Source organism: Pleurodeles waltl, chromosome 4_1 (genome assembly GCF_031143425.1).
Source record: "Pleurodeles waltl isolate 20211129_DDA chromosome 4_1, aPleWal1.hap1.20221129, whole genome shotgun sequence".
Taxonomy (NCBI): Eukaryota; Metazoa; Chordata; class Amphibia; order Caudata; family Salamandridae; genus Pleurodeles; species Pleurodeles waltl.
In genome coordinates, this window is record NC_090442.1 from 327,056,543 (window position 1) to 327,081,077 (window position 24,535).

A 24,535-nucleotide genomic window follows, 5' to 3' on the forward strand; every position below is an offset into this window, starting at 1 on the left:
GTTGCCCCCTGACTTTTTGCCTTTGCTGATGCTATGTTTACAATTGAAAGTGTGCTGAGGCCTGCTAACCAGGCCCCAGCACCAGTGTTCTTTCCCTAACCTGTACTTTTGTATCCACAATTGGCAGACCCTGGCATCCAGATAAGTCCCTTGTAACTGGTACTTCTAGTACCAAGGGCCCTGATGCCAAGGAAGGTCTCTAAGGGCTGCAGCATGTCTTATGCCACCCTGGAGACCTCTCACTCAGCACAGACACCCTGCTTGCCAGCTTGTGTGTGCTAGTGAGGACAAAACGAGTAAGTCGACATGGCACTCCCCTCAGGGTGCCATGCCAGCCTCTCACTGCCTATGCAGTATAGGTAAGACACCCCTCTAGCAGGCCTTACAGCCCTAAGGCAGGGTGCACTATACCATAGGTGAGGGTACCAGTGCATGAGCATGGTACCCCTACAGTGTCTAAACAAAACCTTAGACATTGTAAGTGCAGGGTAGCCATAAGAGTATATGGTCTGGGAGTTTGTCAAACACGAACTCCACAGCACCATAATGGCTACACTGAAAACTGGGAAGTTTGGTATCAAACTTCTCAGCACAATAAATGCACACTGATGCCAGTGTACATTTTATTGTCAAATACACCCCAGAGGGCACCTTAGAGGTGCCCCCTGAAACTTAACCGACTATCTGTGTAGGCTGACTAGTTTTAGCAGCCTGCCACAAACCGAGACATGTTGCTGGCCCCATGGGGAGAGTGCCTTTGTCACTCTGAGGCCAGTAACAAAGCCTGCACTGGGTGGAGATGCTAACACCTCCCCCAGGCAGGAATTGTCACACCTGGCGGTGAGCCTCAAAGGCTCACCTCCTTTGTGCCAACCCAGCAGGACACTCCAGCTAGTGGAGTTGCCCGCCCCCTCCGGCCAGGCCCCACTTTTGGCGGCAAGGCCGGAGAAAATAATGAGAAAAACAAGGAGGAGTCACTGGCCAGTCAGGACAGCCCCTAAGGTGTCCTGAGCTGAAGTGACTCTAACTTTTAGAAATCCTCCATCTTGCAGATGGAGGATTCCCCCAATAGGGTTAGGATCGTGACCCCCTCCCCTTGGGAGGAGGCACAAAGAGGGTGTACCCACCCTCAGGGCTAGTAGCCATTGGCTACTAACCCCCCAGACCTAAACACGCCCTTAAATTTAGTATTTAAGGGCTACCCTGAACCCTAGAAAATTAGATTCCTGCAACTACAAGAAGAAGGACTGCCTAGCTGAAAACCCCTGCAGAGGAAGACCAGAAGACGACAACTGCCTTGGCTCCAGAAACTCACCGGCCTGTCTCCTGCCTTCCAAAGATCCTGCTCCAGCGACGCCTTCCAAAGGGACCAGCGACCTCGACATCCTCTGAGGACTGCCCCTGCTTCGAAAAGACAAGAAACTCCCGAGGACAGCGGACCTGCTCCAAGAAAAGCTGCAACTTTGTTTCCAGCAGCTTTAAAGAACCCTGCAAGCTCCCCGCAAGAAGCGTGAGACTTGCAACACTGCACCCGGCGACCCCGACTCGGCTGGTGGAGATCCAACACCTCAGGAGGGACCCCAGGACTACTCTGATACTGTGAGTACCAAAACCTGTCCCCCCTGAGCCCCCCACAGCGCCGCCTGCAGAGGGAATCCCGAGGCTTCCCCTGACCGCGACTCTTTGAATCCAAAGTCCCGACACCTGGGAGAGACCCTGCACCCGCAGCCCTCAGGACCTGAAGGACCGGACTTTCACTGGAGGAGTGACCCCCAGGAGTCCCTCTCCCTTGACCAAGTGGAGGTTTCCCCGAGGAAGCCCCCCCTTGCCTGCCTGCAGCGCTGAAGAGATCCCTAGATCTCCCATTGACTTCCATTACAAACCCGACGCTTGTTTCTACACTGCACCCGGCCGCCCCCGCGCTGCTGAGGGTGAAATTTCTGTGTGGGCTTGTGTCCCCCCCGGTGCCCTACAAAACCCCCCTGGTCTACCCTCCGAAGACGCGGGTACTTACCTGCAAGTAGACCGGAACCGGGGCACCCCCTTCTCTCCATTCTAGCCTATGTGTTTTGGGCACCACTTTGAACTCTGCACCTGACCGGCCCTGAGCTGCTGGTGTGGTGACTTTGGGGTTGCTCTGAACCCCCAACGGTGGGCTACCTTGGACCAAGAACTGAACTCTGTAAGTGTCTTACTTACCTGGTTAACCTAACAAATACTTACCTCCCCAAGGAACTGTGAAAATTGCACTGTGTCCACTTTTAAAACAGCTATTTGTGAATAACTTGAAAAGTATACATGCAATTTTGATGATTTGAAGTTCCTAAAGTACTTACCTGCAATACCTTTCGAATGAGATATTACATGTAGAATTTGAACCTGTGGTTCTTAAAATAAACTAAGAAAAGATATTTTTCTATACAAAAACCTATTGGCTGGATTTGTCTCTGAGTGTGTGTACCTCATTTATTGTCTATGTGTATGTACAACAAATGCTTAACACTACTCCTTGGATAAGCCTACTGCTCGACCACACTACCACAAAATAGAGCATTAGTATTATCTATTTTTACCACTATTTTACCTCTAAGGGGAACCCTTGGACTCTGTGCATGCTATTCCTTACTTTGAAATAGCACATACAGAGCCAACTTCCTACAAGCGCCATATAGCAATGGATCTAAACACAGGCATTAATAAACAAGATAAAATGGTACAACATTACTAAGAAATTGTAGAATCCTGACACCTTAAGCCGATTGAATTCAAGGACATAAAAATGTATTTAAGTAAGTTAGCCTCAAATCACCTATTTCTGCCAAGAACTAACCAAGACCTGCTACTCCACCATATTGGTAATACTTACCACAAAGAAATAAAACAGCATTCCTGATAGGGTAACAAGCATTAACTATTAGATACAGCACAAAATTTAAATATGTTCATGGAATATCACTGGTCTAATTTATCAATTCAGTGGGCTTGATGTAATTACCATCTTTGCCTTGTATCAAATTACTTGCCTCCATATGAACAAATTTCACAAGGTAATGACTGCCAAAAACAGAATGGGACAGCCTAATTGCAGCCTCATCATCTTAACTCACCATAATCATAATAAACAAACAACTGTAGAACTACCATCTACATGTACTTTCTGTTCTTATTGACTATCCAGATAAGTCAAAACCATTGATAATCAACATCTACATTTCACCTCAAATATCAGAGGACAAAATGTGGCTCTTCCCTGTCTTACAGGCCCTTGAAGACCTCATTGAGAACTTCTCTCAAGCAATAACAATTATAACTGGTGACTACAACATAAATCTTTTACAAACAACTTTTGATAATGTGGACAACTCAGAAGATGGCTATCAGGGTAGCCACAATTATAAACCGCTTAGCCACTCAAATCAAATCAACTAACAAATATATTATAACCTCCATTAAAGATCTTTTGTTCAGCATTTTAAATTAGAGGTTTCAGGCAGATCATCCAGCTCAAGTAACATCCCATAGGAGCGAAAGTAAAACATCTATTGACTATATGATCCCACATATCACTGATTTTGCTAAATACTAAGATTTTATGACATAAGCAAATGTTGGTCTTTGAATGGATATAGCAATTGAAAATACAATGTGATAGGGAAGTATCATATACATGACAACAAAAGGGCCTCAGGATTACGCTGCCTCAGAATTCCGAGTTCGCACATTTAATTGAAGCAGCCGCATGTTTAAGAGGAGGGCTTTGAGCACTGGCACGTCTTTATTTACAAATTAAGCACTGTCAATGGATCCAATCATATCCCGGCATACCTTCCTCCAAGCACCTTCTCCTTCAGTAAATGAACCCATGCCTTCATTTTTTACTTTCAAACTATCCCTACATAGCTCACACCATTCAACCCATTGCTTCACATCCCTGTCGATCTCAGGCCACCATAATTTTGCCGTCAAAAGTTTTTTAGTAAGGGTCTGGCCCAAATGGCCTTTGTGTGCCAACCCATTAATTTCCTTTTCACTGCTTCACAAGGTATAAACCTCTCTTCTTGCATTATTATGGCATCGTTAGCCCCTTTTCTCAAGTCCTCTTGTAATTTTCATACGGGCATAAAGCCACTCTTAGGTCACCTTCACATCTCCACCCATCACAAAAGTGTTTCCTCATTTCCTAAAAAATGTCATCACTACAGGCAGCTGCCTCTCATTCTTTATGTATAATAGATTTGAAATCACGTTCCAATGCATCTTCCATGCCTGCTACTATACACACTACCTCATCATCACTTCGATTCTCACACTCTGCTGTCACCCGCAATCTTGACAATCTGCTTGTACATTTTTCCACCTAGCCACATACTCCCCACTTTAACAATATTCTTGAAGATGAGATGCCAACCTGGCCGATCTGGCAAGTACCCTATTTGTGTCCCCGGGCTGCAACGCCTTTAATAGAAAGACTTGTGGTCTATACGTAAAGTGGAATAGACCCCCACACATATGTGCGGAAATGCCTAATACCCGACGCCGCTGCCAAAGCCTCCCTCTCAATCACAGCATAATTTGGTTTACTTTGACTCAGAGCCCTTGAAGCAAATGCCACAGTTTTTTTCACCTTGTCTTTGTATTGGGATAGAACAGCTCCCATGCCATGTGCCCTTGAATCCACCATTACCACAGGCCTACACTTTGGTTCAAAAGGTGTTAAAAGTTTTGACTGAACAATTTCATCCTTAACTGCTACAAAAGGTTGTTCCTGCCTTTCACTCCACAGAAATTCTAGCCCCCTTTCTTAGTAATTCCCTTAAAGGCTTGCTTTTCTCTGCAAAATCTCTTACAATTTTTGAGAAATATTCTATTAACCCTGTGAAAGACCTAAGCTGCTCTTTTCCTGTAGGTGTTGGGGCCTCCCTTATGGATTTGACTAAATCTCCTTTAGGACTAACTCCTCGTCATGAAATGTTATATTGCAAGTACTCTATTTCTTTTACCAAAAACTGGCATTTCTTCTTCCAAAAACTGGCATTTCTCCAAAGTTATTCCTGCCTCTCTTATGATCTCCAAAACTCTGACCAAAGTATTGATGTGTTCCTCCTTTGTAGCACCATAGACTAAAATATTATCTTAGAAATATCTAACATTTGTGACACTTCCAAACAATGTGCTCATCAACCATTGGAAAACACTAGAAGCTGATGAGAGGCCAAATGGTAGTCTTGTAAATTGAAATACCCCCTTCCATTGTGATAAAGACAGTCAAGTGTTTTGATTCTTCCATGTAATATGATCTGGTGATATGCCGATCTTAAATCCAATCTTGTGAAATACTTGGCACCACTTAACTGTAGAACCATCTCAGATATGCTTGACAATGAAAAGCTATCCATCATTATACACTGGTTCAAGGACGTCAGATCTACACAAATTCACAAATGTTCATCCTTTTTCTTGTTATGACCACTGGAGACAACCATTCCGATGCCTCCACCGGTTCCATGACACCCTCCTTCTGCATTTCCACCAAAATTTCCTTAACTTCCTTCCTTACTAAAATCTGCACCTTTCGTAAGCCATGCCTAACTGGTACCGCCCCTTTCCTCAGCTTGATCTCATGCATATAGCCCTTTAATGTTCCTACGCAATTTTCAAATACTTTTTCGCATTTCCTTACTATTCTCTCAACTCCCTCTTCCTCCTGTACCACCAACACCTGTTCACACGACCTAGGATCCAATATCACATGCAAATCATATTGTTGTATCCACCCCAGAATTGCTGGGCCCCTACTAGATGCATACATCTTCCCTTCGGATTTCCTCCCTCTAAATTCAAACTTTGCATGTAAGAAACCATTGATCCGAATTTCATCACCACCACATCCCTTAAGTTTAACACCGCTTAGTTGCAATTGCATTCCCTGCCACTCCCTCTCAAATACAATTTGCGGAACAATGGTGTACATTGATCCCAGATCCACCATCAGCTCAATCTTTCTTCCATTTACTACAAATATCACTTTAAGTCTGCAAATTCCTGTCCCATCCTTACATTCTATGCACAACACTCAAGTAGGTGTGTAGTATTGGTCATCCTCTAAGCAAGCCATCCAGTTCCTTTACATTTATTTACAAACCTTTGCAAGGTGACCCCTCTTTCCACATTTTTGGCAATCTTTGTCCCCGACCTAACAGCCTTCAAAGTCTGCTGCATGGGATAAGCTGCCACACTGATAGCAACCCTTAAATCTTAACTTGATGTTTATTTCCTCTATTCCTCTGTCACTGGTACATTTCCCTTTGCTATCACCCCCTTTTGTCGACTTTGCCTAAATAGCATTAGTGTGTGTTTCTTTCTTGCCCACTACATATATTTCCTCATTGTGGGATATTGGTTGATTTTGTTCTATAAGTTGCATTTCCGTCATATACAAATCTGCTTCTTCCAATATCTTAGCTATCCCAATAGCTTCCTGCAATGTTGGATTTCTAACAGCCCACAATCTCTCCTGCATCCTTTTGTTTTTACACTGCACTATTAACTGGTCCCTATTCAGACATATTTCCAAAGTCACATTTTAACGCAAGTTCTCTTAAACGTGTCACAAACTGGTCAATGAACTTATGTGCTCTCTGTGTTTGTGTATAGAATTTATGTCTTTGCATAACAATGTTCACTTGCTTTCCAGAATAAGTCTTCAACCTTTTCTTTGCTTCATAGTATGGGTTTTCTATTTCCTCATTATCCACATCCATCGCTACGGGTAAAAATGTAAACACGTACTGGCCTTCTTTTCCCAAGGCGTTGAACAATAAAGCTTTTTTTTTGGATGCTCTAAAATTCAACCCATCTATGGCTTCCAAATAATTTTCAAAGTTGACAATCCATTCTTCCCACTCAAATTGTGGACTCCCAACTTGTTCCAAAAACATAGGAGGTGCAGCCACACCCAGTGTGGATCGAACATCCATCGCAGCAGTTTAATCAATGCTTTAAGACTTCTGCATGAACCTTTACTACTAGCGAAACGTAATAATCTTCACTGACATTTCCACAAGATAAAATTTTGTAAACAAAGAACATGAACTAATGAACTCTCCTCTCATGAATGTTATTTGTAAGCGATTTTTTTTTTTTTTTTTTTTTTACATGTAACTAGGTGTGGGTATCACCGTTAGTAAGTGAGGTATACGCAGTGAAATGGTGTGTGTATCACTGTATAAATTCAGTGCAATATGGCGGTATGCATGTAACGCACATCTGTACTGTGAAACCAGCATGAGTGGTGTGCGTATCGCTGAACCAATTAGAGCCATAATAGAGCTTACACTGCTGACGCTAAGTCACGTGATGTGCGCTCGCACATTACTAAAACTGTTTGCCGCTGCTGCCGCTTTGCTGAATAAAAATATTTATGAAATGTACCGCACAAGATGCTTCCTTCTTTCAGATCTAGACGTCATTGAGTACCAAATCCTGTGTTGCTGCCGCTGAAAATTCTGACCCTGTGCTGTTCTCTAGATTTGCGCTGAGGCCAAGTTTTTTTTTTTCTATCCCACCAGTGCAGCTCGTAGAGACGGGTCCTTCATCAAGTACCCACACTGTCAGCAAGGTGCAATTATTCTCGGTTGTACGATGAGAAGTGCCCACATTCATGTTTCCTTTTGATTCTTCTGCACTCTGACGGTAGCGGTTCTTGAAAACATATGTTGGCTGGAGTGTGATCGCTCATCGCCAAATTGAAGTACTATCCACAGCGTAATCATATTCTCAAGTATGCTTAATCACGCTAAATACATCATGAACCAGTCTTTCAACTGCTCTCCTCCAACTGTCTGCTTCCTGCTCTGCCCCCAACATCCCATCCATTCTAACAGTGACATTATGCATGTATTAACCAGAGGATTGAGTGGCATTATACCAATAACCCACTGATGGTTTAAGGAATTCTCACACTATTGGTGCAACGTCATCAATCATAATGCATGCAAATTTATAACTAAAGGTATAATCCCCTTCTTTTTAGCCTCCATAAACTGTTTTTGTAACTGCAATTAAATGCGGCACGAAGACCAACCCTAAATAGAGACAAATGTAAAAATGCTATAGCAATTTACGTGAGTCTTCATTTTTGTCTGTAATTTCCACGCCTTTCCGATTTGGAAGTTAAATTTAATTGAGAAATATCTTAAATACATCTGGATCAATAAACACCGCCACATGTAATCCACGCAGCATAGATTTTGGAAAAAATAATGCAAAATTACGCGTACCATTATAGAAAGACAGTATTTTGCATACATTTCATACATATCACGCTTAAGCAGCCCATTAAAATGGGCTAGAATTGCTAAAAAATGAATTTGTTTGGCTAGCACACGGTATAATTATGTGTAGCTGTAGCATATGATATCTTGCTAAGTGAACACAGTTTCATTCCAATGCCATTGTGAACACTGAAGTGTAGGGTCTATGAGAAGAGAAACACAGTCAATCACCTTATTGAACAACCTGTAAAAATATATTCTACAGATGTTCGATGGATGTTCTCTGATTTATCGTCACTGCAGTCAGAAACAGTGTGGGTCTATCCTGTTTACAGAAGTCAAACTTAAATGTCAAACTATGGCATTACATTTATTATTAAGAGAATACAAACTCACTTCTTCCTCCTCTAGTCCTGTTAAATCCCAATAGTAGCTCAACCTCATTTGAAGACGTTTCCAGTGTTCCAGGAACAAAGTAGCTGAAATCAAAAACAAATAACAGTACATAAATTCTTTGAGCGCTATAACTCTTTTTATTATTTGTCTGTTGAACCATTCCAGTTTTTTTAAGTTCAAAATGATTCGTTAGAATAACATATAATACAAACACACATGGAAAGTTTTTCCTCGGGGAATGCAGACATACGATTATCATTAAGTCTAAGTGAGAAACTACAAACAATAATTCATAATGCATATGTATCTGCAAGAGCACATTGACAATTATTTACCGCTAGGTTAACTGTAAATGGTTTACAAAGTTGGAAAGTTTGAAAAGCTGCAACTTCTTAACTTAAAAAAAAAAAATAAGAAAGAAAAAAGAACTTTGTGAACCAACTGAAGTTCAAAACGTACGACGGTTAAAGAAAAATAGAAGCAGCTAGAGCAGACCTGCTGAGAAATCAGTCCTATTGTAGTAAAGCAGCTCTGCTGTAATGTCCAGCCTCATGGACCACCACTCACAGGTAGTTTTCAGTACCAGCCCGATGTCCCCGGCATTGGTTTCCCCTGCTATGGCTGTGTGCCTTTTCACCATTCACACCACCTACACTACCCCACCTGTGTCTACAACCTGAGCTGCACCCTGACAGCCACTCCCACACTGTTCAATTCCTTAAGCATAGGTCATGCCTAGGAGAGGAAAGTTTGCAACAGTTGACTTTGGCATTTCCTCCTACAAAATGTCCTTCCACTGTCCAGAGGTTCACAATTCAAGTTGATAACTGGCTGACTCTACACACTTGCAAAATAGTGTTGAAACTCTGCCACATGATTTCTTTTTCACATATTCCCATCAAGGACAACATGGCTTCACACGATATTGTAGGAAATACATGTTTTTGCTGCGATTCCCCATTCATGGACCTCTGACATACAAATTATTTAGCCTTGATATTGGCATACTTAGCACTTTGTAAATCAGTTATAAATACAAGCAAATGTTACGCACCGGTGCACAAAACCCAAATATGAGATGTAAGCTTGAAGTTAATTTGATCTCCACGTATGTCTGAAAAAGGCAACGTGCTTAGAAGCAGAAGTTTCTACAAAAGCTGCAGAAGCCTGCCTCTTGAACGCATTCTCAGGCTTTTGCCTGTGCTGAGCCCCCCTTTTTAATGTTTGGAACACTTTGCTCTAAGTCTTTAAAATTTTCCATACAAAATATATCCAGACCTAATTTATGACCCACTTCCCCCGATGATTTTAAAAGTAGTCAGGATTTGGAAATTCCATGGAGTGAAGTAAGAATATCTAAAAAAAAGTTTTAAGAAAAAAAGTACTGAATATTAGTAGGAAAAAAAGCAATTGGTGACAACGTTTTCATCTGTACTTTTTTGTCCTGATTGGTAGTTTACAATATTAACATCCAGGTATATTCAGTTACATTATTTAGCCCCTTCAGTTGGAGGGATATGTAGTGTTTGTTGATTGTACAAAAACGTGATATTCGGAGTCAACAACTGAGCTGCATCTTATACAATGTTTTAATTGTTTACTGTCCATTCAGCAATTCATATGGTAAAATCTATTATAGATATGACGTGTATTAAGGAAAGTTATGTTTCTGAAATGTGCACAAAAAACTATGTTTAGAAACAGTTCTTATTTGTACAACTTTGAATCTGAAGTTACTCATACTATCATGTGATTCAGAGGGCTTCTTCAAAAATGTGTTCTTTCTTGCACACTAGCTTACATTTGGAAGCAAAAAGAAAGAGAAATCTAATTGGCAAAAACAAAGGATTTACTGTTCTGTGTTCCCACCCTTCTCCCAATATAAACAGTAGCCCACTTGAGTCCCTGGGTCTAGCATATGCAACAGGAAAAGGTCGAACCATGAGTGTTGCTGATTGACCCAGAACCTGAATAGTACAGCCAGTCAGCATGACAAATGAGAGTAAATTGGGAAATACAGCCATTTTACAAACCAATATGTCAAAAATATGCCAGAAAGAATATGTATTCACTGAAAAAAACAAAGGTTAAAGGGACATTGTAGTTAGGGTTACATTTCACTCATAAAATCCCAGTGACATTCAGCAGTTAGCTACCTGAGCTAACTATAACTTGCGCCGCCCATAATGCACTGCTTATGACCTCACATATTATATCACTCATGACATGGTCAGTGACATCACTGATGACATCACTGATGTCACCACTGATGATATCATCCAGTAAGTGTAAGTGGCTGCATGGGTGAGTGAGTGGTTAAGTCAATTCCTGTATGGGAAAGTAAGTGGATGTGTAAGTACTTGCATCGCTGAGTGAGTGGATTTGTGAGTGGCTACATTGGTAGTGCGAGTGGGTATGTGAGTGGCTGTACAGGAGAGTGAGTTGGTTTGTGCATGCTTGTATGGGTAAGTGACTGGATGTGTGAGAGACTGTATTGGTGAGTAAGTGGGTTAGTCAGTGATTGTGTGGGTGAGAGGGTGTATGAGTGGCTGTATACATAAGTGAGTGGCTGCTTCAGTGCCTTATGGAATAGTGAGTGGATGTGAGAATAGCTGTATCGTTGAATGAGTAGGTATGTGAGCATCTGTATGGATGAGTGACTATATGAGTGGGTCTATGAGGATGGGGGATGGTCTAATGTTGATGGAGTAATACTCTCCCTAAGAATGCTTCTGTCAGCAGACCCCCTCTTGCACCATCCTGGCTTCAAATACAGCAGTACCCCCCCCCCCCCAAAAATACTGAGGGCTTGTGCCTAATTATCTGAAGTGCTAGAAATCTCACTCACAGCATTTGAGGTGCCAAATGCCTGCAAAGGGCCAGGGCCTGCGAGGGAGAAGTGCATCCCCAAGATGGTTCCCAGAGCCTACAGAGGAGGGAAAAACGACCATGCACTGCCCGCAACTAATGTGGAAACAGTACTGCCACAACACTGAGTGGACAGTGGACACCAATGATATTGTTGGAGAGTAGACTCTCCACTAGCTCACTATTGATCTCCCCCAGGCCATCAGCAGGAGCTGAGTTAGCAAAGCAACATGTCCGGGCCCACCAACCTGCAAGCCCCACCCATAACAGATGGAGTAACAGGCCCCTGTACTTAACCAGGCAACAAGGGTGAAGCTCCATTGCAGCAGTTGTGAGTTGGAGGATAACCTTGCTGGAGGATGTCTGTTAGAAATGGGGTCTTTGGTTGGCAGTATGGTTACGCCCTGTCTAAGCAAGAACCCTCATACTAGTCAGGATAGGTCACACACAATTCAAATTATCCAGTGCCCACCCTCTCGTAGCTTGGCACTGAGTAGTCAGGCTTAACTTAGAAGGCAATATGTAAAGTATTTGTGCACTAAATCATGCAATAACACAGTATAACACCTTAAAAATACATCATACAGTGTTTAGAAAAATATATAATATGTATATGGTTAAATGCAGGTCAAAACAATTGTAATTTGATAAGTACACTTTGAGTTATCGCTGTAGGAAATGATAACAAAAGTCTTTAGTCTTTGAAAAGCAACAAATGTCTCTTGCAAGCACAAAGTACCAGGTTTGCATTCAAATTCTCTGCAAAGGGCTGCAGAGGAGGAGATGCGTGGAAAATGGGGAGATGTGCATCGATTTTTCTGGCGCACAAAAAACGATGGGTCGTAGAGTTTTCACACAGGGCAGGCTTTGGTCGATTTCCGCCGTGTAGACTGGGATCGTCTTTGGGTTGCGGGGTTTTTGGATGCCCGGGGATGATGCAGAGAAATCCTGGGCATGCAGGACAAAGTCACAGGGGCTGCGTCGATCTTGTGGGCAATGCGTGGAAATTTCTGTTGCATGGCAGGCGCTGCGTCGATTGTTTTTGCAGGAGGTCGGTCTACGTCGTTCCGGTTTGGCTTTGCGTTGATCCAGTGGGCATGCGTCGAAGTTCCGATCGCAATGCTAGTGCTGCATTGATCTCCTCTCCTCTCGGGTAGACGGGCTGTGTCGTTCTGGTTTGGCATGCAGTGATTTTCTGACCGCGATGCAGGTTGTGCATAGTTTCTTGCAGGCTGTGCGTTGATTGCTGGTGCACAAGGAGCTCTTTTGCGGAGATGAAGTCTTTTTGGTCCTGTGACTTCAAGGAACAGGAGGCAAGCTCTATCCAAGCCCTTGGAGAGCACCTCTCAACATCGCCAGAGGGCAGCAAGTCAACAGTTATAAGGCACAGAAGGATTTAAGTGCAGAGAAATGCTCACTTTCTAAAAGTGGCATTTCTTAAACAGTGATATTAAATCCAACTTCACCAGTCAGCAGGATTTTGAATTACCATTCTGGACATACTAAATATGATCATGTTACTCCTTTCAGATTTGAATCGACCACTCAAACAATACATGAGGGTAGCTCTAATGTGTGCCTAGAAAAGGAGCAGGACTCACAGCAGTGTAAAATGAATTTAGGAGTTTTACACTACCAGGACATATAAACTACATAGGTACACGTCCAGCCTTTTGTCTACAGAGCACCCTGCCCTATGGGTTACCTAGGGCAGACCTCAGGGGTGACTTATATGCAGAAAAAGGGGAGTTTACGGCTTGGCAAGTACTTTTAAATGCCAAGTCGAAGTGCCAGTGATACTGCACACACAGGCCTTGCAATGGCAGGCCTGAGGCATGGTTAAGGGGCTACGTAGGTGGGTGGCACAATCAGTGCTGCAGGCCCACAAGTAGCATTTAATCTACAGGCCCTGGGAACATGTAGTGCACTTTACTGGGGACTTACAAGTTGATTAAATAAGCCAGTTGGATATAAACCAATGTCACCATGTTTTAAGGGAGAGAGCATATGCAACTTAGCACTGGTTAGCAGTGGTAAAGTGTGCAGAGTCCTAAAACCAGCAAAAACAGTGTCCAAAAAGTGGAGGGAGGCAGGCAAAAAGTTAAGAGTGACCACCCGAAGGCTGTCAGGTCTAACAGTGTCCTTGCATTGAAGCCTTTGTGGCCTCAGGGAGGGACGGAAGAGGAGGGTTCCCGGTGGGCAATCTTTGTGAAAGGGAGAAGACAGATGGAACGGCAGCCTTGTAGTGAGGCAAAATTATGACACCTGCATGGAGCTTTCCTCGCCCGCGGTAAACAGTGCTGGGCACACAACCGTATGCATTTTTTGCCTCCTCCCCATCGTCCCTTATCTCCCTTACATCTGTAGTGTCCATGGAGCCTAACTGCAGGACCCAGAGGCTCAGACAGCGTGGAGGCAGCCACCATGGCAGACAGCAATCAAAAAGGAGAGACAAGGAGGAAATTGAACAGCGCTTCCCCGCCCCATTCCCCTGAAGCACTACCTAGCCATCGTCGCTCAACCATCAAAAGGGTGAGAGTTTTTCAGTGGCGCACACTGCACCTCAGGGCCCACCTACATGCTCACAGAGGAGAGGCCCACAGATGATCAGGGCCTGCTTGACAATGTCCCACCTGAGTATTATAAAGAAACAGCTTGTTTACCGCTACTGGGCTCCCACTGACTTTGAATTGAGGCGTGACAAGACTGAATGGTGTGTTACAAAGCTTAATCGAGCATGGCAACCCTATATAATATATTAACTAGGCCCAAGATAATGACCCTTCATCGTCCTGATTGAGTGATAGCAGAGCTGGCTGAAATTGCCTAGGAAAGTCATTCATAGTCGCGAAACCCGAACAAATGCACATGACGCTTGCCTGCTTTTCCCCTGTGCTGGATCAACAACTAAGGAAGAACCAGTCAGCACCATGTTCACCATCCATGACTGTTTCTCTCCCCCCTTTCTGGAGGAGTTTAGACTTGACACGCACATTTCTCACTCCCCCCAACATTATGGGGAAACTGACCAAAAAGAAAGAATTGAGAACAGAGGGGGACCACTCTGAAATTCCCAGCACACAGTCTCACTTGGGGAAATGATCAATATGGAACAGAGGGCAGCCCAATCGATCTAGGACATCTTTCAAGCCATCACTGCCTCTAGAGAGGTCCCAGAAGCCAAAATGGACTCACTGTCAATGGATCTGGGGACACTGCAGAATGATCATTGCTGCTTGGCTGACCGAGTTCTCCGAGAAAGTCCTTAAAAGTAATTTCCCAGACGACTGATGTCATGGATAGACTGACTGCTTATTATATACGGACTGCTTAATAATATACAAGTAATACGACTTCTAGAATATGTTGAATGAAGAGACATGGTGTGCTACCTTGAATGCTGGCTCTGCGAGGAAGTGGTGGAGAAAGGTATTTCCCCATACTGCGTGCTTGAAAGAGCACACAGAGTGCAAGCGCAACCCCTGTCCCTAGTGGTTTGCCAGACCAATAGTTGCAATAGTACTTCATTATAAGAACCGCAGTCATATGCTCCAACAAGCGAGACCATAGGGAGAACTCATCATAGGGAATAGCAGAATCCACATTTTCCTGGATTTCTCCAGAGAAGTCCAGAAGCAATGTTCCTCATTCCTAGAGGCTAAATCCAAGCTTCTGCAAATTATCATCCCTATTGCCTGCCCGCCTGTGAGTAGAAATGGTGGATGGGATGCAATTCTTCCAAACTCCAGGCGAGGTGTGGCACTGGATTGATCAAACTCAACTGACTGATCCAAACCAGGAAACCAGTGAGATCTGCCGTCCTAGTCCTCGAACTCGATGACATCTCATGACAAGGACCACAATATCTCTGTCCAGAGAAGAAGTACAACAAGAGCTTCAGAGGGTGGTAGATGTGGTGGCACAAATGAGTAGTGTCAAAGTTAGTCCTTCACAACTGTTGGCAGAAGATGATTCACAAGCCTCAGACTCTGACCCTGGAACAAATACCTGTGAGGACTCAAGCAGCGCTTTACCAGTGGTAACCCCTGGGACTTCAGACAACATTATTTGAATATGCTACCTTACAGAAGATAACATGTACTCCATGAATATGACTATAGTATAGAGGGCCGACAAAAGAGCCTCTGGGGCTCATTACATGCCGTAAGCTAATGTAAATTCTCATAGCTAGATGGAGGATAGCCAGATGGAACCACTAGGACAACCCTGACTTCTCTATCTGTTTAGTAAGCAGCTTCTCCTGTGAACATTCTGAATTGTTTTAACAGTTTGGATGGGGTGTGTGTCTGCTTGTTCTGAGGAGTGGGAGTTGGGTTGTTAACTGCTTGATGTTTTTGGGGGTTCTTAAGAGCCAAAGGTCATTTAGGCTGAAACAACTGCTGGGCACTGCATTTCCTTGGCTGGTGGGGGAGGGGGGGAGAGCAATAAGGGGGGAGGATGAGATGGAGTCACTTATACCACCAAGATGGTCACAACTATGCCTTATAAAAACTTATCCTGGCACATAAGGGGGATGCACACAATGACAAATCACTATAAGGTATTTTTCCATCTGAACAGGAGGGGGATACAGGTGGCACTTTTACAAGAAACACATGTCACAGCCAAAGAGGGAGAAGCCCTCCCCAGGCGTTGAAGGGGTCAGGCTTACTACACCACCTACTCTTCTTACGCCAGGGGTATACTGATCTAGGTTAGGCTGAGGGTTCCATTCCAACATACGGCTAGGCTCATTGATCCTGACATAGTAATTGGTTGCCTAGATGGGGCGGTACATAGCTCCGGTACACATATGTGCACCAACACAGAACTAGGACCCTTTCTAACATGCCTTTTGGCTATAATAGTGCCTTACCTACTACATACCTCAATTATCAGAGGAGACTTCAGTTGTGTAGCAGACCTCCTACTAGACCGTTCTCACCCGCCACTCCAGAGCTTGCCCATTGTTTGAAAGGTGTGTCACTTTGGAAATTGGCACAAACAATGGAGCCTCATAGACTCCTGGCACATCATGTACCCACAAGAACAAGACTATTCCTTCTTTTACACATTATATGACCTCCACACCTCCACACACAACTAGACACCTTCCTCTGCCCACCAGATGCCCATGGCATGGTACATGAGGTGGAATACCTGACCCGCACTATATCTTACCATAACCCAGTGCTCTTCCATTTACACTGGGGATGTCCCAAGGCGAATATCCCCACACAGTAACTGAAAGCTTAATTGCTGGAAGACCCAAAGTATTGGCAGGTGATTACACATCACATAGTTCAATATTTTACTGACAATGAGGGAACAGCTTCCACATCGCTACTGATATGGGACGCATTTAAATTGACCATAAGGGGACACTGTACAGCGGAGTCAGTGGGAGTCAGTCGTACCCTACTACAAGAGGTTGAAAGGGCAGAGAAACATCTGAGAAAGGAGGAGAAGCATAGGCTGGGCCACCCACAGCTGCAACAAGGACTGTTAGAAGCAAAAGAAGCAGTAGCAAGCCGGGTATAAAAACTCTGCTCCTTTCATTATCAACAATACATGGTATGAGCACATGCAGACTGAGATAAAACTGGCCCCCTCCTTGCCTGGCTGGCAAATGCGGTCAAGAGGGAATCAGTAATTGTGGAAATGCACACGGAAGAGGGTGACCCCCTGTATAGACAAGGGGACATTAACTAGCATTTTTGATGGTATAACTCTACTCTTTATAGCAGCCTGGTTACTGTGAAAGGATAAGTCTACATTGATTCCTCATACCAATCGCTCTTAGCACTATTACACATGAGGAAGCAGACTCTGGGTGGGGATATAACTCCCCAAGAAATAAAAGTAGCAATTAGTGGAATGGCAAGAGCTAAAACATCAGGGACAGATGGGCTACCTCTCGATTGTTATGCAGCCTTTGAGGCAGAATTAGTACCTAAATTAACAGACCTTTATAAGACAATGAAGAAAGCAGGGGTACTACTGATCAGCACCAGAGAAGCACTGATAATGCTGATGATAAACCTGAGAAGTTAGCACAAGATTGCAAAGCCTACAGGCCTCTTTCGATGCTTAACCTGGATTACAAAATCCTTAGTTCTAGCTACTTGACTCCTCCCGTTGATGCCACAACCTTAGCGCCCTGACCAAGCCGGGTTTATCCTGGGCCGTAATACAGTGACTGATGTTCACATCCTCCTGGTAGTTATGGAGGATACTTCCTACAAAGGTGGAGAGAAATGCAGCCGTCGCTAGAAGATAGAGAAGGCTTTTGAAAGCCTCGAATGGGAGTTCCTCAACGCTGTCAAGGTTAAAATAGGCCAGGGAGAAAGTTTCCAAGCATGGGTGAGATTATTATACACAAATCCCACAGCTAGGGTCTGAACAGGGCAAATGATTTCAGAAAGCTGTCAAATAGAGAGAAGGACTAGGCAGGGATGCCATCTATCGCCCCTACTATTTGCTCTGGCAATGGAGTCCTTTCCCAGCATGGCAAAGGAGGGGAACAGTTACCGGGGAGTCCGACTGGGTCCACATCACCAGCATATAGCTCTCTATGTTGATGATTTGGTGATCTTCCTCCAGAATAAGACCTTCGTTCTAGATGGAGCAAGAGCTTTGCTGGAGACATTTGGTGAATTGTTGAGCTTCGAGGTCAACTGACAAAAAGCATGACTGTTCGACCTGACAACCTTACGGTGGTCAGCCCCAAACTTTTTGCCTGCCTCCCTCCACTTTTCTGACACTGTGTTTGCTTGTTGTAGGACTCTGCACAATTTACAACTGCTAACCAGTGCTAAAGTGCATATGCTCTCTCCCTTAAACATGGTAACATTAGTTCATTTCCAATTGGCATATTTGATTTATTTGTAAGCCCCTAGTAAAGTGCACTACATGTGCCCAGGGACTGAAAATTAAATGCTACAAGTGGGGGTACAGCACTGATTGTGCCACCCACATAAGCAGCACTTTAACCATTTCTAAGGGATGCCATTGCAAGGCCTGTGTGTGCAGTATCACTGCCACTTCGACTTGGCATTTACAAGTACTTGACAAGTCATGAACTCCCGTTTGTCTACATATAAGTCAGCCCTCAGGTATGCCCTAAGTTACCCATAGGGCAGGGTGCTATGTAGGTAAAATGCAGGACATGTACATGTGTGTTTTATGTGTCCTGGTAGTGGAAAACTCATAGATTTGTTGTCCACTACTGTAAGGCCTGCTCCATTCATAGGATAGCATTAGGACCACCCTCATATACCTTTGGAGTGGCATATTCTGATCAGAAAGGGGTAACCAGGTCATATTTAGTATGGCCAGGATGGTAATCAAAAAATCCTGCTTATTAGTGAAGTTGGGTTTTATATTACTATTCTAGAAATGCCACTTTTAGAAAGTGAGCATTACTCTGCACTTAAAAAACATCTGCGTCTCCAATCAACAGCTGGGCTTGGTTGTTTTACAGCTTCTTTGTGCATTTCACCCAGACAAACACAGGACACCCAGTCACACCTGCACTCATCTGCATACTGAATGGGTCTTCTTGGGCTGGAAGGGTGGAGGGCCTGACACTTACATATCAAACGCTAGTGGCCAGCCTTCACACAATGGACTGCCAAACCCCCTACTTGGACCCTGACTGACAGACCTGTACTGAAAGGGGATCTTATGTACTTCAAAGCCACTCTTTGAAGTCTCCCCCACTTGAAAGGCATTTTTGTGCATATAAACTGCATCCCTGACCCCACCATCTCAGACTCTTCGGGAACTAAACCTGCAACCTGTCAAGAGGAACTGACTGGCTGCCCAAAGGACTCATCTGGACTGCTTTGCTGAGAAGGACTGCTGCCTTACTGTTGCCCTGCTGTCCTGCTAGCCTCTGACTTTTCTGAGAAGTGCTTTCCAAGGTCTTGGATTGAGCATGCCTCCTGTTTCTGAAGTCTGAGGGACAAAAAGACTTCACCTCTTCAGGAAACTCCTTGTGCGCCGAAAATCAGCGCACAGACTGCTGTAAATGACGCAAAGCCTGCCTTGTGACTGGGAAATCACCACCCAGCAGAACTTGAAAGCCGAAGCCTGACTTCCCAAGTGAAAATCGACGCAGATCCTGCCTTGTGACTGAAAATTCGATACACCGCCCTACCGGATCGATGCACAGCCAAATTGGAATGATGCAGCCGATTCCACGATTGGAAAATCGAACCAGCGGCTGCCGTGCGACACAACCAGATCGACCCAACAACTGTGACTTCTTCCAGTGCGCCAAGGATTTCCTCGCATCATCCCTGGGCAACAAAAAAGATCCCTTCATCACAGTGAGGAACCAAGACTGCACGCCGAAAAATGGCGTAAGCCCATTGTAGGGTGGGAAGAAACAACACATCATCTCTGCCGCCTTGGAAAATCTGATGCACACCATATTTTTCCATGCATCTCCTCCTCTTCAGTCTCTGTGCATAATACTACCATTCTCAAATTTCAAGCATGTACATAATACGAATAAAAAAGCAATAAAAACATTAGAATTTTTAATTTACTACACTCTTTGGTTTTTTGTCCTAGTACCTGTCTCATCTTTAGCAATAGTGTTTGAAAGGGGCTAATCTACTTTTCCTGTCTACTCCCCCGGTGGCTCACAATTCCATGAAAATATGGCCAAATGCTAGTGTCCAAAGGCAACAGAACAATGAACTACAAAAAGGGTGGTCTGCATTCCCCATCGCAGGTCACACATCCCTGTCAAAGAAAGTCAGAGCACGTCTTGTATGAAGTTTGGAGAGATTTGAAGAGGGCTAGAGGAACTCAAGGTGTGCTACTGCTACACAGTGTTTGGGGACACTTGCTGCAATAAATCACCATTCTTAAACAGCTACTGGGTCAGGCTGGTAAAGATATTAGATGAGCAAAGAACAGGAGCTTTAGTTTTATTTGCTTTGTGTTTTTCACAAATTACAAAGTGAGATGTCCTTTTAAAAACACTGTCCTAGCACTCTTGAGTAAAGTGTTGTATGCAGCACATAAAGTAAATGCTTGCCTTCTGCCCCTAGAACAATTTGTGTCTGTCTGCTAGTGAACCATGGAGATTGATGAGTCTTTGGCACTTAAGTCCATCCCATTAGCTACGGAGCGTTGTTAACCCATAAGGACAACTTATTCCAGGTCATGTCTGGAAGAGTCTGCTTCTAGATTGAACTTCTCTACTGAAGCTGAAGAAAGCAGAATATCCGGGAAATACGGAAGGCAGTGCCAGATTGAACTTCTCTACTGAAGTTGAAGAGGGCAGAATATCTGGGAAATATAGGAGGCTGTGCCATCTGAAAGAATACCAATAAAAGAGTGAAAAGTGGACATTCCTCCAGCCAACCTACGTGAATCGTCTTGCATGAGAATGGATAGGGGCAGAAAGTCTGAAAACAGAGTTGAAGCTGCTGAAGAGAAAACCCAGGATCCAGAGCTATAGGACTTGTTCTCTTTAGACCGTAACTGGGGTTGTTGGGAGTCTTTCTACAATTTGAATCCTTTTCGTAGCATATAGGAAGACTTTTCTGACAGTATGGATAATTTTAGAACACCAGGGATGAAGAAACATAACTTTTTGTTTTTATCTAAGAAGGAGCAGGGCAAGATGCCCATCTTTCCCACCCTTATAGAAGACTCAATCATCTGAACTACATTTTGTCAAGCAGAGGTCCTTTGACCTCACAGTTCAAGCCCATCACCAGAATGTAAAAAATACATTTATCTCAAGAAACTCCCTTTTGGTGAAAGAGTTTAGATCTCAAGAAATGTAAATATAATCTAGAAAATTTGACTAGGCAAAACAAATAAATGTCCCCTACCTTTGCTTTTTAGCTAATTCGTTGTGAAGAGTGCTCAACATATGGTTCCATATACATTTACACTGTGATAAGCCATCAACTTGTATTTGACAAGGCCCCATCATTGGTCAGTCACACAGAGTGCCAGCTTCTTAGTCTTTTCTTACATAACCATATCCTGGTCTTTACATATAATTGAGGAATTTGGGGCCAGATGTACGAAGCCTTTTGCATGTCGCAAACTGCAAAAAACGCAGTTTGCGACATGCAAAAGGCCGAACGCGATACGCATCCCTAAATTGCGAGTCGGTCCCTTCCTATTTGCGACCGCATCGACATTCAGAGTTGCTTTGTGACCGCGAATGCGGTCGCAAACCAACTCGCAGTTACCACCAGTGTCACACTGGTGGTAACTCATTCGCAAAAGGGAAGGGGTCCCCATGGGACCCCTTCCCCTTTGTGAATGCCGAAAAAAATATTTTTTCAGAGCAGGCAGTGGTCCTGTGGACCACTGCCTGCTCTGAAAAAGACGAAACCAAATGGTTTCGGTTTAGTTTTCATTTTGCAGCTCGTTTTCCTTTAAGGAAAACGGGCTGCAAAATGAAAAAAAAAACTGCTTTATTGACAAAGCAGTCACAGACATGGAGGTCTGCTGACTACAGCAGGCCACCATCCCTGTGAGTGCAGGGACTCGCTATGGGGTCGCAAACTGCAACCCACCTCATGAATATTGATGAGGTGGGTCTTTGCGACCCCATAGCGAGTCACAGAAGTTGTCTGAGACACCTTACTGCATCCAATTTTGCGAGTTGCAAATTGCGAGTCGGTCAGACTCGCAATTTGCAACTCGCAAAATTGGAGTTTACTACATCTGGCCCTAAATGATAAAGTGGTACATTCAGAGCCCTGAGAGTCAGCCCACAATATCGGCGTAGTCCATAGCCTTTTCACCCCTAGCAGAGGACCACTCTGTATTGTGAGATCCATGCCTGCTGGAAATCCCTCTGCATTTAGAGCAATTGCCAGTGTTGTGACTGACGGGGTTGTAACACAGACCCCTGTGGTGTAAGGGGCCTCCAACCCTGCACGGGGTTCAGCCAAAGGCAAAGGAATATCTCTATGATATAGGGGAATCTTGAGCAGCTCATCATATCCTGCAAGGGGTGCCTGTCATTTTGTTTAGTGTCCTTCATGGCTGCCCAGAAGTCAAAGAAGTTTTCAGAGTGGGAACCAAGGCAGTTTAGCCAAGCTTGGCAAATAGTTTTGTTTTCCAAGAATAAACTCCGAAAACTTGTGCTTATTTGTGAAAAAAGCAAAATATCAGTGTCTCAGACTGTCAATGAGACCGTGGTCTTTGTTTGGTTGCTCTGCTTCAGGCGAGATTCACACACATCTATCCACTGCTGCCCCACCCCAAATAAGACATAGTGATATTCATAACAACGTGACTGTCCTGTTGGGGATGTGCATTCTGGTAAAGAGCTTCCAATTGATAATGCCAGCAGAGGCTCTGCTGGTAGAAACCCTGTGGTTCCCAGAGCTCTAAAAGAGGCGGGTGAACCACCAGTTTATGTTGGGCTATCTGCTACTCTAAACTTTAGGCAACCCACATTTTTTAAGTCTTCAAGAAAGAAAACCACAATGTGTTCTTGCTAATGTTGAAATATTGATTTCTAACATATTTTCTAAAGAATACTTTAGAAAAATAAGGACTATATTATTTGTGCTATTCTCCAGCCCAATAACATCCACAAGCTGCCCATAAATTTGTAGTACGGAAAAAAGGAGCCTAAATAGGTATATTTCCCTATCACATTCTGTTATAAAGGCTTTTAAATATCACCATATGGTGTTTAGTTTCTAACTATAACCATTTTCTAAATCTAACTTTTAACAATACCTTTGCCTTTTTTTAGTAAACAACTTTTATTGTTTCTTTCCAAATACAAAACAATGACTTTCAATCCTCGGTAAAATCTACAATGGCATTCTTGCACATTATGACATAATGGTTAGTCAGCAACAAATTAGCGCTGTATTACAAGTTCTGGAATCAAATGCAAATGGGGCGTCAAACTGGAGTCATTCTCTGCCAGCTGGGCGAGGCTTAAAGCATAAAGAGAATTAAAAGTTACCTATCTAATGCATACCTTTTACCTACCAACCCCCAAGAAAATCATCTCAAATTAGGCTGTTACTCAAACCATATGTGTTTTTGTCTTTTTAAGAATCACCACTTGGCTGTTTGTTGTACATGTTTAAACAATTAATATTTGGGTCTTTATTTCAGAGAGGGTGCTTTGTCCTGGATTGTGCCATAAACTTGAACATGCACTGTGAACAGCACATTAGTGCAAGTTAGACTGGCTGTTTGAAGCTGTATGTCTGCCTTTAACAGAAGGCAGAGACCCAGCCACACTCTCAAAAGGGTCTCAAAAGTGACTGCACCCACCTGTAGCAGAATGCCTGTGGGGTCCCTGGAATCCCTGTTAACGGTGATCCTGGAGGCACCCTTGGGCAGGATGCACTGACAGTGTTCCACCTTCTACGTGGACCTCAACATGAGTGCTTCCTGACAGCCTGTTTGAGATTGTACCCATGTCTGCAGAACAACATGGGTGGAAATGATTCCATTATTTGCATGGTAGCAGGCACCCTTGCAAATAAAGGACCACCCTCTTTTGATTACACTAATGCACATTTTGTGCGAGAAATTGGGTTATTGTTTGAGGAGGGTGTGAGACCTTCTCAAACAACAGCTACAATCCTTGTCAGGGTCAACCACAAAATTCACTAAATTAACCTGTGCTTAGCTCTCAACAGCAATAAAGTGAGAACACAATACAAGCAAGATCCCACACTGTTAGACCTGACAGGCCTTAGGGTGGTCACCCCTAACTTTTTGCCTGCCTCCCTCCACTTTTTGGACTCTGTTTTTGCTGGCTTTTAGACTGCGCACTTTACCACTGCTAACCAGTGCTAAAGTGCATATGCTCTCTCCCTTTAAACATGGTAACTTTGGATCATAGTCTGTCAATGAGCTCATCAGCTCGGGGGATGGGGCGAGCATCAGTCCGGGTGACTGAGTTGAGACCCCGGTAGTCCACACAGAGCCTGAGTTCTGGCTTCGCACCTGGGGCAGTAGCCTTAGGAACCAATACC

The 24,535-nt window shown here is 43.8% G+C and overlaps 1 protein-coding gene across 2 annotated transcripts in view; it reads right to left on the reverse strand.

Moving 5' to 3' along the window:
* Positions 1 to 24,535, reverse strand: part of ANO2 (anoctamin 2) — a 1,564,866-nt gene that overhangs the window by 598,463 nt on the left and 941,868 nt on the right. For both annotated transcript variants that reach the window (XM_069228438.1, XM_069228439.1), the window contains one exon: positions 8,670 to 8,752. In XM_069228438.1, the coding sequence (XP_069084539.1) occupies positions 8,670 to 8,752 (83 nt within the window). The remainder of the gene's footprint in view (positions 1 to 8,669; positions 8,753 to 24,535) is intronic.